A 14,350-nucleotide genomic window follows, 5' to 3' on the forward strand; every position below is an offset into this window, starting at 1 on the left:
ATGCGCGGAGTGGGTAGCACGGCAGCGTGGCAGAGCGGCGGGTCGCTTTAGGCCGAGGCCGTGAGGAGGGGTGGTTCGATTCGGCTCCGTTTCGCTCGGTACCGCAGCCTTTCACCGCTATGGAAGCAGAGGATGACTTGGGTGAGGCTCGAGGTGGGGTCGGCGGGTGGCAGGGAGAGGCGGTCGCTTGGTGCTGCAGTCTGGGCCCGGTCCGGCCTACCCTGCTCTGCTCTCCTTCCCCTCCTTGTCCCGTCCGGAATCCCAAAGCAGAGAGCTGGGCCTGCTGCGAGCTGAGAGGGGGTGTTACAGGCTGGTTCTGTTTCTGTATGACTAAGCTGACACTGGGAATCGAGCAGAGGGAGATCTGCAGCTTCTCTAATGCTTGCTGCATGCGATTGTTTTGTGCCCGTGAATTGCATTGTTGCTGCAGTTAATTCAGAGCATTTGGGATGCTGGGAACATCAGCAGGAGCTTAGGAGCAGAGTCTCAGCATCCTGCAGGCTGTGAGGTGCACTACCCTGCTAGGATTGGTAATACGGGTGCCTGGTGGCCCGCCTTTTGTTTTGCCTGGGCCACATATACATAGGTTGCACCAAAAGTGTTGCCTCTTATTTATTTCCTTGGAAACCACAGTGGATACGAAGAGCACAATAACGCTGTTCAATAGGGTACGTTCACAGCTATAAAAAGAACCTGATTTTTGACATAGTCAACACCACTTGCTATGGATTTTCACTAGTAAAGAAAACAGTGTATTTGTGCTTCTCAAAACTGTGCCAACAGAGGTGTCACGCTGTTGCTTTCACCATTGCTTCCAGTGTAAAGAATCACGTCACCAATTGCATCACTTGTATCAGAAGTACTGTTGCCAGCAGGAGCACAGAAGTAAGTAATGATTCCTCTATTCTCAGCTCTGGTGAGGCAGCAACTCAAGTACTGTGTTCTGTTCTGAGCCCCTCACTACAAGAATCACATCAAGGTCCTGGAGCATGTCCAGAGAAAGGCAGTGGGGCTATGAGGGGTCCAGAGCACAAGTCTTGTGTGGTTGACTCAGGGAACTGGGATTGTTTAGTCTAGACAAAAACTTCTTGAAAGGAGGTTGTGGTGAGGTGGGGGTTGGTGTCTTCTCCTGTGTAACTAGCAGTAGGATGAGATGGAATGGCCTCAAGTTGCACCAGAGGAGATTCAGGAAAAATTTCTTCTCTAAAAGAATGGTCAGGCACTGGAATGGGCTGCGCAGGGAGGTGGTGGAGTCACCATCCCTGGTGCTGTTCAAGAAATATTAGATTTTGTACTGAGGGACATGATTTAGTGGGACAATATTGGTAGTAAGTGGCCAATTGAACTAGGTGGAAATCCTTTCCAACTTTGGTGATTCTGTGGTTCTATGAAATGCACCAGCCATTGCCTCACTGTGCTCACATCCACTTTTTGGTCTCCTTTAATGTCGTTTAAGTGTGTGTGAACGTCATTGGGTGACATTTTTTCTGCATGGAGGAGTTCTGTTCCACATCTTTGCTTCGTGTGCGTGTCAGGTGCCATTTTGTTAGTTTGCATTTGCGCTGCCATCTGTCACATGGCAACAAATGTAATGGAATAGTGGTGGGAAGGTCCGTCCTCTACTGCCACGAGTTACATGTGCCTGATATAGGAACAAGAACAAGATCAGTGTGTTAGAAACCTAGACAGCACACAGGGTTTTTCTGTGTGTGGTATGAGATTTTAATATGTATAGCAACTCTTGGAGCAGGTGGGCACTTTGTATGAGTATTCAGACATGCTGAATGTAATACAATCTGTGTGCTTCGGCTCCTATGTATGCACATTAGATGGGGCAACCCATGTACACCAGTACTGCAATAAAGTATTGTTGGCTATCTAACCTGGCATTCAGGCTGGTGAGATTCATTCCCAGATTTTGGTGACACTTCCTGACTTCACAGTGCTTCAGGTGATGCCATTATGGACCCTCCTCATCATCAGTGCCCAAAATGGGTCCAGAAATCATGGGAGAAGAGTGTGTCCTAGCCCTGAAAGATCTGCAGAAAGCAGGTGGCAGGATGGAGCTGGAAGGTGGGTGGGGGTGCAGCAGGGCCACACACCATGCTGTCCTGGTGAGTGAGTGGTAGCTGAGAGCTAAAGCCATGGTTTTACATCCTGCTCTTGGGGTGATATGATGGGGTGATGCCCTGCCAGCAAGGGGGTTGGAGCTTCATGATCCTTGAGGTCCCTTCCAACCTGGGTCATTCTGTGATATGTGAGGGAAAAAAACCTCATCTTTTACTGCCAAGTTGAATTAGTGTCCTGCTGCTTCCTGTCACCACATTGATGGGTTCAAAACCACTCACCTCATTGCTTTGTTTTGCAATCAAAATATAAGTTGTCAGTGGATGTACAGACTAGTGGAAAGATACTACAACATAAGAAAAAGCTTGGATTCTGCAAGCAGCTTCTCCATTTTTTTTATCTGCAGGATGGGAGTGCAGCCCAGTGGCTGGGCTCCGGAGCCAGTCTCAGGAGCTCTAGGGCAAACAGCCCTTGAGGTATGGGTATATATATGGAGGATGTCTGGTAAAAGGGATCATGAGCTTCTGGTGCCACAGACATGCTTTGTTGTGTGATGGGTTCCCTATCCTGATGTTGTGAGACTGTTATGAGCAATTTTTAGGTGGGTACTTTGTGGAAATTGACTGAGTATCCACATGTGTGTATATAATCTCTGTAATGAATGTCTGCTTCTTAATACCACATTGGTCTTAATGGGTTTTATTCAGACTGGACTTGTGCAGTAACAGAGCCAAGGAGCATCCCATTAGCTCAGTGCTTACTAGAGTGGCATTCTGCGTGGTTTCCATGAACCAGAGCCCATGTTTACTGGAGTCTTTGGATTAATAACTGCATCTTTTTACCTGGCCAGTCCAGCTGTGTGACTTTTGTGGTTGCTGTTTGATGTAGTAGTAAGGGCTCCCTTTCTTCTCCATCAGGTAATCATCCTTGCTTTCTTCTTTGTGCTGATAATGCCCACGTAAACCTAATGAGGTTCAAGAACACCAAGAGTAAGGTGCTGGGCTGGGGCAGTCCCAGATGCATATACAGACTGGGGGATTTCCTTGTGAGCAGCCCTGCAGAGAAGGACTTAGGGATCCTGGTAGCAGAAAAAAACTTAGAATGAGCCAGCAGTGTGTGCATGCAGCCCAAAAGGCCAACAGTATCCTGGGCTGCATCAATGGGGGAGGTGACAGCGGGTGAGTAATTGTCCACCTTCACTCAGATCTTGTGAGACCCCGTATGGAGTACTGCATCCAGATCTGGGGCCTCTATGGGTAGGTAGTGACAGGACAAGGGGAAATTGTTTAAAGCTAAAGGAAAGGAGATTTAGATGAGGTGTCGGGAAGTTTTTCATTGAGAGAGTGGTTGGGTGCTGGAACAGACTACCCGGAGAAGGTGTGGATGCCCCATCCCTGGAGATGTTTAAGGCCAGGCTGGATGGGCCCCGAGGCAACCTGATGTGGTGGTTAGCATCCAGCCCACAGCAGAGAGGTTGGAACTAGATGTTCTTTGAGGTCGCTTCCTACCCAAGCCATTCTATAATTTGAGGCAAATCTGAACCAGTATAAAGCTTGACAGAGCATCTTAATGATGAAGTCTTTGATTTTCAGCATTTGTAATGACCCTAAAGTGCTAATGGCAGTGAGGTGCTGACATAAGCAATGCTGCACAGCTGGCTGGCAAAGAAGAATTAGGTTCTTCTTTCCTAGTGGCTCAGAACATGAAGTCAGCTCAGTGTGATTTGGGAAAAGCATCTTGACAAGCTGTCAGCCTGTGGGCTACAACAGCTCCCTGACCTGGCTCTTGAGACAACTGAACACCAATTGTGTGAGAGAAGAGGATACGATGACAGCAGAGAGGCTAAACAGCAGTAGTATGTACTTATGCTTCCCTGTTCATTGCCTGTATTAGGTGTTTTGGTAACTTCTTAGCTCCTTGATTAGGGAGAAGTTTCACTTGAAAGTCTCTTCCATTATATTAAGCATGCTGCTTCCTCAGAAATTAAACTAAATTGTCTGGAATCCTTCCTCCAGCAAATCTGGCCGTTCATCAAAAAAGACTTGGCTGAGAAGTTCCTGAGGGCCCTGGAGGGTGTGTCATCATCTCAGAGAGTCTCATCTAAGATCGCTGGAGAAGTACTGTTGTCTTTTTAATTTTGAGTACCTGTGGTTACCTAGCTAATAAGGCATCTTAAGAAGCTGTTATGCACTGTACCTGATGACCTCTTTTTTTTTTGACAATGTCCCAGTCACCCCAAACTTGCAGATTGATTTGTTTCATTACACAAAGCAGGCATCTGCCTTAACAATGAGTTTCAAAGAAAGAACAACTCCTTTAACTTCCTGAAATGACGTCCCTGATGTGGTGGTGTGTCTTTTCTGCTTCACTGTTACTGATGTTACATCTTGTCTTTATTAATAGTTGTTCTTTTTTTTTTTTTTCCTCTCTGTTCTTCAATTCTATTAGATGATCCAGAGAGATTAATACAGTGTCCATATGACAAGCAGCATCAAATCAGAGCCTGTCGATTTCCCTATCATCTTGTAAAGTGCAGGAGGGTAAGTTGAATTGCTGAACAAAGCACCAGATGGGGGTTGTGTGCGTGTAAAAACAGCATGCTTATTCTCACTCATTGTGTTGTCTGGATGACTTGAGTAAGTTTTTTACAAATAATCCCATTTAGTGTTTATATATTTATTTTTTTATTATTATTATTAAAGTTCAAGAGAAAATTCAGGCTGAGTTATGTGCACCTCATCTGTCTCATTAGAAGTGGTTGGATGTTGCAGTTTGTTAAGTGATAGAAGTGCTGCTGTATAGCTTTTTTTTAATGTTGCTAATAGGTATTTAATGTGCATATGTGCAGAAACTAGACATCCTGATTTCAGCATGTATGGGAGAGAGTTGTTTGGGTTTTTTTTTACCTCTCCATCTATTATATATAATTTGAATACAAATCGTGTAATAGGAAGCATTCCATCTTTTATTTTCCTCTGTACCCTCAAGGTTTGTTTTACTTAACCTATCAAATGCTACTATCTGAGCATTGGTTTCTGCTGAGAATTGTTCCTCTTTCAGCTTACCAGTAAAGTTATCAAATGTATTTTTTTCAAAGCAGTATAGCAGTGCTGTGTGCTCCAGTAGATGCAGCTGTAGGGTGAATGTTCCGTTCTCAGAATATTGGGTAATCTTGTATGGTGCCAGGAGCTGAACTTAATAATTCCTGTGGGTCCCTTCCAACTGAGGATAATCTGTGATTCTACGAATACGTGTTTTGAAAGAGTTAATGAATTTCTCTGGCTGTGTGCTGACTTGCTTTGAAATATCTGAATGGTTTAGATTTACCTAACATCTCCTCCCTGTTATTTTTGAAATAGCTTCATCCGTGCTTTAAACCATGTGGCCCTATTGCCAGCATTGCAGCAAATTGTAGGCTGTGTCTGAGGGTGACTTTCATTTGAATCAGATCTCTTTGTTGTTTTTTTCTAATGAACTGTGTTTTAAATAAGTCTGTTAGACAGCTTCATCTTGCGGTCATAGTAAGTATCTGGCTGGTATTTTACCATTCCTTGTTTAGTCTTTTTTTAAAGCAACATCATTAGTTATTGTAGAATCATAAAATGGCTCAAGTTGGAAGGATCATATAGTTCCAACCTGCCTGCCGTGGGCAGGGTTGACACCCACCAAATCACTGTCTCTTGCTAATCTGTAGAAAACACAAGGAAAAGTGAACTTGGTTGATCTGGCACATGATTTTTGTTTTTCCTTCTCCAGAGCCACCCAGAAGTTGCAAAGTTATTGGCCACATGCCCGTTCAATGCTCGCCATCTAGTTCCTCAAGCCGACCTCGCTGATCACATATCGAAGTGCAGGGACAAAGTGTTCATTGAGTATGATATAGGTAAGAGAGATTTTGAGATGCAGGTTCACCTTAGGGACTGAAGGTCTCCTGTTTGTTCAGATACTTCATATGATAAACAAAACTAAGAGTCATTTAATGTCTGTAGTTTTGCAAGGCATAGCAGCCTTCAGAAACCTGAGTCTTACTTGATTGAGTTTATTGAATAGGTTCATTACAACACTGCAGATGTGCAAGATAGGCCTTGCATGTATTTTGTTCCCAGGCTTTTTGAACAAAATGGTTGTGTCCAAGACTGCATATTGACATACCACTGCCAGGAGCTGTGATGTTTTGCTTACTAGAAGGACAGTACAGATGATCTCCTGTAACTCAGGCTTGAGTACTGGTGCCAGGTGAAAAGTAGATTTCCATCAAATAGATGCTGTGAAAATCCCTGCAGCTGGGGCAACCTGAGTCATTTATTCCCACTGAGAGGTTGGTCTGCTCCTCTTCCAGGGTTTTCTGTTATTGATTTGCTTTGTCTGCCATAACATTAAAATTCCTGTCTCCTGCCCAAGTGAGACAGCACAGGTGGCTCTGTCCCAGATTATTTAGAATGGCATAGTGTGCTACACAGTGTCTTTTCAGTTCTCTGCAGTGGCTCTTCAGCTTTTGTCACACTAAAAAGCAGTTAGCTTTCCACCTTCTGTAGAGTTGCAGTGAGGCTAACAGTCATGCCAGCATTCATGTTAACAGGTTTCCTCTCCACTTAAGCATTCTTGCTGCCAACTCCCAGGGAATGCAGCCATCTCTTGTTCTTTGAAAAATCAGATCAGCGTTTGGCTCCTGGGCATAACTTACCTGTTTGAATTACATGGAGTTTCCTGTAAAGCGAAGAACTATTTTGCAGTTTGATCCAATGTACTTAACACTTCTGGAGCAGGACAGACTACAGTCACTGATCTTTTCTCTCTTCCTGAAGCATGTTGTTCCTCTGGCTTACAAAGAGATGAGGTGAATGCTGTAAGCACATGGCAGGCGCCTCCATGTGATGAAGACTGGGAAACAGGTGGGGAACTTCTTCCTCCTCCGCTCTACGACCTTCTTTCAGATTCTGTCCTCCATCCTACTTGGGACACCATGAGTTCAAAGGTGCCATTCACTTAGGCTTTGTTTGTACAACACTCTGCTTATGCTCTTTACTGTTAAATGTTCATCTTTTGGCTTATCAGGCTTTTCTTGGCATGGAGGCATGCCTGCTGTGATTGACTTGGAGATACATTTCCAAACATCCACCCTTTTCCATAAAAGCTATTCTACCTTCTCTGCAATGATAAAAATGGAAGCATGATAACTTTTATGTTCCTCAATTAAATAACAGTGAAACAAACACTTACCAAGATCAACTACTATTCCCTCTTGAGCATGTCAAAATAATGACAAAGACTCTCCCAATCTGATGTAATTGTTTCTTACTAAAGTTTCTTAGTGCTGAGCCACATCATCTGTTTACTTTTGCAGAGTTGCTAGAGCAGCCAAATTCCCCTTTTGTTTGGGGCATGACCAACTCTGGCATGAACAGGTAAGGAGTGCATATTTCATAAGTTACAACAGTGTTTTGTAAAGAAAAATATTGCAGCCTACTTCCAGTCCAGCCTTGATTACTGGACATTTGCTGGCTTTGCTGGTGTACAGACCCAGGGAAGAGGGAAAACACTAACAGTGGATGTTTTTATGCTGCTGGTTCATTGTTACCTTCTTTCTTTTGACTGGCCCTTAGATGAGGACACTGAGGGGCTGGCCAGTGTGCAGTTCTGCTGGATATCTGGCCAATGTATAAGAGATGTGCCAAGAGGTTGACTTGGAAATGTGGCCTGATGCCTCACTTTGGAGGAGTGACCTCTTGTCACTCTGTACTTGGCAGATGTGCTGGCATAAGGGCCTTGGGTTAATAGAAATGGCCTCTTGCCCATTGTAAAGTGTAATCACAGTATAGGTTGAGATGAAGAAGTGTGGTGGACAGCTGTGCACTTGATGGAACTGCCTTGCCTGGCATCATTGAGCCAACAGTAGATAGCTATTGCAGGCTGTATATGAGGTGTGATTACAGCACCAGATTCGCTAAATTATGTTTTAAGGTTTGTCTAAGACAGTGTGCAGAAACAGTTTTCCAGCTGGCAGCCCTGCAGTTATATATGGGCTCGAGCATGATATAGTTCTCCCGTAAAAGGTTTCAACAGTGCTGTCTAGTTTCACTCATAACAATCTCCAGAAGACTTTCTAGTGTTTAGAGCATATATAGATATTCTAAATGTCACCACTGCCAGGTGACAAAGTACCATCTCCTTGTGTCCCTGTTCTGGTCCATACTTTATTAAAGTGTATAAATTTGCACTTTAGTCAAGAGGAGTAATTAAATTCTTTCAGTTGCAGTGTCACCTCTGGACAGAAGAATTACCTTCCTTCAAGTGTACGTGCTCCTGAGTCCTTCCCATATACTGCATCATGGAAAGAATGTAAGTAGAGTGCATGTGGTTTGGGTGCTGTAACTTCTGTAGACAGTGACAGCTAATAAAATTTCTGGCTATAGCTAGCAATTCTTTGTGGCAACTACATGGACAGGAGAGATACTATATAATATTATTCTTGAAATTTTCCTAAGGAATCTGATGTTTGGATTATCTTCTGTATCCTTTCTCTGAAGCATCCTTTGTATATTTTATTTTATTTTTTGTATATTTTTTTATTTTATGACCAGCAGTCATAAGATCTGTGGTTAGTGAAGTCATATTTGAGGGTCTTTAATAGCCAGCAAAACATAAAGTATGTTGTGGGAGTTTCTTCGGCCTTGAAGGAGGCTGAGACTTATTGCATCTCCGCATAAAGATCAAGCTGCGCCAGGGGCTGGACGTTAGTAAATACTACTTCTCTGAAAGGGTGGACAGGCAGTGGAATGGGCTGCCCTGGGAGGTGGTGGAGTCACCAGCCCTGGAGGTGTTCGAGGAACGCTTGGATGTTGTGTTGAAGGACATGGTTTAGTGAGAACTATTGATGATAGGAAGATGGTTGGACTGGATGATGTTGTAGGTCTTTTCCAAGGTTGGTGATTCTGTAGTTTGATGCAAATGATCTTTACCTAGAAGTATATTTCTGTGCATGCACTTTCTGCTTTTTATCTTGTCAGCATCTGACTGTGTCCACAAAGGATAAATCTGGGTTTTATTCTTTCTAGAAAACATCATGATCGTGTCATTGCATCTTCAAGCCATAAGCTGTCACTTCGTCATGTGGGTGCATGGTGCTTCAATTCATACAGTAATGGAAAATCCTCCGTGAACCCCTTACAACATGCAATTATAATATGCAACCCTTACAGCGTGCAATTATGCAGTCCTTACAATATGCACGTACACAGCTGAAATCTAGGCTTAAGTACTTGTCAAGTTTCCATTGGGGTTTTGCAGTTCTTATTTAGAGAAAAGTTTTCTAATGCTTACAGCATGTTTGAAAGCTCTAATGTAACAGTTCTTTCCTTTTAATTCACTATCAGTACATCTGGGACTGTGGAATTGTTTGGATTAAACAATATGTTTCTAAAAAATGAATGCAAAGTGCAAAATAAGACCTAAATTACAAGCACAGAAAAGTAAGAAACAACACAAGGTATTTGCCTAGAATAAAGTTAATGTCACTGATGTTTTGAAAAAGTTGATCCTCAAAAATACTGACTTCTTACCATTAGCATTACTGCCAGTGTAAAATAATGTATGTTGTCTAGCATAATGTGCAAAATTAGGATTGCTTCTGTTAATACTCTTGTTGTTCAGAATGATAGTTCATAATAAAAAGATTTTGAATCGCATGGCCTTGGATCTGTTTTATCTTTCTAAAATGCAACTGTAGTATTTGCTGTACTCTTGTTCTGTTGAGTAAGCAGGTATTTACACAGGAAGCCATCTGTAATTTTACAGACAGATGCCCTAGTTCATCCCCATTAATGTGTGTTCTGTTTGATAAAGGAGCTCATTTGTCATTTGGTGGAAGGCTGGCAGTACTTTGTGCAGTAACTCCCTTACCCTAAACCACAACAAGCAGGAAAGCTGTCATTTTCCCTCTCCCTCTAGTGATTTGGGAAGGCAAGATTAACTAGCTGTGTAAGGGTATAAAACAGCATGGTTCCCTTACCTCCAGCATTAAGATTATTTAAAATCTAAGTATGGATTGTTGGGATGAAGCTCTTTCTGATTATTTTGTGTTTACCACAGGGCAAGGAATATTTAAGAAGTGTGTTAAATGACACCTATTCTGAAGTGGCAGGGCCAAGGGCTTTCGTGTCACTATCACTGTGGTTGCAGCTCTTTAGGCCTTTGTTAAATCCTCAGTCTCTCTTGTGATGGACAGGTTGTCCAGTGCTGGAGTCTTCCCCCCTTTTTAGCCACTGCTGGATGTGTCATTTTCACAGGAGAAGCTGATGGTACATAAAGAAATAGCCCCTGCTAGGAAGTGTTTCTGACTGTTTACCTTGATGAGGCATCACTGAGATGTGCTGGGGTGGCTCTCAGGACTGGAATATAGGAATATATGGATATAGACTTTTAAGGAAAGACAGGCAGGGGAGAAGAGGTGGGGACCATTGCCCTTTATGTCAGTGACCAGCTGGAGTCCATGGAGCTCCACCTGAGGAAGGATGAAGCTGACAGAGCTCATGGGTTAGCATTAAAGAGAAGCCAGCGGAAGGAGACGTCACAGTGGGGGTCTGCCATAGGCCACACAACTAGGATGGGTGGATGGGGCTTTCTATAAACGGGTAGGAGTGGCTTTGCATTCACAGAATATGGTCCTCATGGGGGACTTCAGCCACCCGAATATCTGTTGGAAGGACAAGACAGCAGGGCACCAGCTATCCAAGAGAGCTTCCGGGAATGCGTTGATAATTTTTTCTTCCAAGTGGTACAGAAGCCCATGAGAAAAGATGTTGTGCTGGACCCTGCTGTCACCAGCAAGCAGGGCCTTGTGAGTAATGCGAAGCTCAAGGGCAGCCTTGGCTGCAGTGACCCTGACATGGAGAAGTTCAAGATCCTTAGGGCATGAAAGAGGGTGTGTATAGCAAGCTTGCTAATCTGGATTTCAGGAGAGAAGACTCAGATTTCTTCAGGGAAGTGTTTGGCAGAGTGACATGGGATAAAGCACTGGAGGAAAGAGAGGCCTGAGAAAGCTGGTCAGAAGCTGGTCAGTGTTCCATCTTCTCTAAGCCCAGAAGCAGTCATCTCAAGAAAGAGGGATGAAGACATGGATGACGAGCTTCCATGGATCAACAAGGAACTCCTGCACTTAATTCTGTGCAAAAAGAAAGTCTATAGGGAGTGGAAGTATGAACAAATTACCAGGGAAGACTACAAAGAAGTTGTCCAAACAGCCAGGGATCAGGTTAGGAAAGGTAAAAACCCAGAGAGAGTTGTATCTATTCAGGGACGTAAAGGGGAACAAGAAAAAATTCTGCTGGTGTATCAGTGATAAAAAGTAGGCCAGGGAATATGTGGGCCCTCTCAGGAAGTTAACTGGAAACCTGGTTGCAGGGGATATGGAGAAAGCTTAGGAGCTCAGTGACTTCTTTGCCTCAGTCTTCACTGAGAAGAGCTCTAGCCACACCGCCCAAGCTGCAGAAAGCAAAAGTAAGAACTGGGAGAAGTAAGATTTACCCCTTTTAAGTGAAGATCAGATTTGTGACCATCTAAAGAACCTGAAAGTGGCACAAGTCCATGATACTTGATGAGATCCATCTGATGCAGATGCATTTGCTAAGCTGTTATCCATCATATTTGAAAGATCATGGCAGTCTGGTGAAGTTCCCACTGAAACAAAAAAAAGTGGAAACAAAACTCCCATTTCCAAGAAGGAAAAAAGATCCAGGAAAGAACAGGCCAGTCAGTCTCACCTCTGTGCTTGGCAAGATCATGGAGCAGATCTTCCTGAAGGCCCAACATGGGTTCACCAAGAGTCAAGTGTGCTTGGCAAACTTGATGGCCTTTTATTTTGGTTACAGCATCAGTGGATAAAAGAAGAGCAACTGATGTCATCTACTTAGACTTGTGCAAAGTTTTGACACTGTCCTGCACAACATCCTGGTCACAAAATTGGAAAAAAATAATTTGATGGATGGACCATTCACTGGATAAGGAATTGGCTGGATGGCTGCACTCAGAGATTTGTGTTCAGCCAGTGGAGAATGGTGACAAGAGGCATTCCTCAGGGATTGGTGTTGGGACTGGTGCCATTTAACATTGTAGGCAACACAGACAGTGGGATTGAGTGCACCCTTAGCAGCTTTGCAGATGACGCCAAGCTGAGTGGTAAAGTTGACACAGTGGAAGGAAGGGATGCCATCCAGAGGGGTGTGAACTGGCTTCAGAGTTGCATCCATGCCAACCTCATAAAGTTGAGCAAGGCCAAGTGTAAGTTTCTGCACCTGGGTTGTGGCAATCCCAAGCATAGATGGAGGCTGGATGGAGAATGGCTTGAGAGCAATGCTGAGGAGGATTTGGGGCTGTCAGCTGATGAAAGACTCAACATGAGCCGGCAGTGTGTACTTGCAGTCCAGAAGGCCAATCATATCCTGGGTTGCAGCAGGAGAAGTGCAACCAGCAGGGCAAGAGAGGTGATTCTGCCCCTCTGCTCTCATGTATCTCCACCTGGAGTACTGCATCCAGTTCTTGGGCTCCCAAGCACAAGAAGGATATGGAGCTACTGGAGCAGGTCCAGAGGAGGACCATGGAGATGATCAGAGGGCTGGAGCAACAGCCCTATAAGACAGGCTGAGAGAGCTGGGGCTCATCAACCTGGAGAATGCTTTGTGGGGGGATCTTATAGCAGCTTTCCTGTACCTGAAGTGGGACTAAAGGAAAGCTGGGGAGGGATGTTTTAGAAGGACATGTAGCAACAGTATGAGGGAAAATGTCTTTAAACAGGAATAGAGTAGACTTAAGCTAGATATTAGGAAGAAATTGTTCACCATGAGGGAGGTGAGACACTGGAGCAGGTTGTTTAGTGAGGCTTTGAATGCCCCCTCCCTGCAGGTGTTCAAAGAGCAACCTGATTCCCGTGGGAGGTATTCCTGCCTATAGGGAGGCAGGGGGATTGGAGCTAGGTAATCCTGAAGGTCCCTACTATTCTATGATTCTATGACTCTTCCACCAGCTTGAGTTTTGTGGTGACACAAGTGCTGTTAAACATACTCTGTAAGTACTCTTATGGCTGCACCCTGCCTGCTGAGCCATTTCTGCCCTGTCTGAGTTACCAGCTTAATGGCAACAGGACTGGTCTGACTCGAAATCTGTATGGAAATTTGGGATATAAATGGTTGCTTGTGTCTGCAGTTGTGATGGGTGACTCAAGAGGGAAGAGGTAGCATTTACCTTTAGGCACAGATTCTTTTCTGTTGCAGAATTTGCACAGTTTAGCACGTGCTTTCCAACAGCAGAATCACACAAGCCCAGGAAAAACATCCTTTCTCCAGCTTTCTCCCTCTTCACCAGCTGCAGAGCACTCAGAAAGAGATTAACCACCTTCTTCTCCAATCTTGTGACTAAAAGCAGATTGCACTCATTCATGTATTTTTTTCACTGTGCTGGAGTAAGAATGCTGGGGGGGAGGGCTTCTGCCTCCATGTGCACTTCTGTTCAGGATCAAGATCTTGATGAGGGTGACTATGATTCTTACACCCTGCTCTTCTGGCACTCAGTACTTTGCACCACCTAGGTCTCTGGGCCTTTTATTGCTGGCACCAGAAGACGGTACAAGTCCACGCAATCCCTGTTCACAGCCTCTTTTGTGCCCTTCCGCTCTCTCTATAGTTAAGATGAACATTGGGTACCTATAATCCCACTTGTGAGGACTGTACTCACAACTACAGCACCTGTAAACATGGTTTCACATCCAGGCTGATGCTCACCAGCACAGACCTGGAAAACACTCCCCTGCCTCTCCCACAGTTTCAGACTGTGATCTCTTTTCTCAGTGTTGTCTTCAGCTAGTGGGGGCTTGGGGTATTTGCATTTGTTCCCAGTTGACATCCAGGAAAACAGCACCGGTTCCTTACAACTGTGAATAAAGCAGCTTTAAATCTGATCAGTTAAATCTTGCCTAGTTACTGCTGTAACCTAATCGCATAAATTCAGTCTTGAATTACATTGGCTCCCACCTAGTGCAAAAGGCAAGAGGGTGAGAAAATGAGAGGAAATAAGGAAGGCTTTCCATCAAGGGTTTCTCACAAGCAAGCATAAAGTGCTGGAGGTAGAAGAAAGGAACAGATCTGCCTGGTGAGGCTGGGAAACACAAGCTACAAAAGTATCCCTCCATCTATATGCTGGAAAGTGAACAAGTTCCCAGTCTTGTTTTGCCTTCTGAGCTCATGCTCATCCATCTCCTTTGTCAGTGCTGTGATCATGTGGTCACTGTGGCAGT

General features: G+C 44.3%; 1 protein-coding gene across 6 annotated transcripts; it reads left to right on the top strand.

Moving 5' to 3' along the window:
* The first annotated feature begins 3 nt into the window (after window positions 1–3).
* LOC107325031 (gametocyte-specific factor 1-like) lies at window positions 4–9,752 on the top strand. Of its 6 annotated transcripts, none has more exons than XM_015885504.1 (7): window positions 4–141; window positions 4,516–4,607; window positions 5,824–5,950; window positions 6,873–6,959; window positions 7,412–7,472; window positions 8,318–8,406; window positions 9,123–9,752. In XM_015885504.1, coding segments are annotated over exons 1-7 (480 nt in total). In that variant the 5' UTR covers window positions 4–119; the 3' UTR covers window positions 9,125–9,752. The 6 variants fall into 6 exon arrangements, 4 of the variants coding, with proteins under 4 accessions (XP_015740990.1, XP_015740991.1, XP_015740992.1 ...); XM_015885505.1 differs by having other exon boundaries at window positions 8,324–8,406; XR_004309695.1 differs by lacking the exon at window positions 9,123–9,752 and having other exon boundaries at window positions 6,873–7,042; window positions 8,318–8,381.
* The last annotated feature ends 4,598 nt before the right edge of the window (window positions 9,753–14,350 follow it).

Source organism: Coturnix japonica, chromosome 27, assembly GCF_001577835.2.
Source record: "Coturnix japonica isolate 7356 chromosome 27, Coturnix japonica 2.1, whole genome shotgun sequence".
Taxonomy (NCBI): Eukaryota; Metazoa; Chordata; class Aves; order Galliformes; family Phasianidae; genus Coturnix; species Coturnix japonica.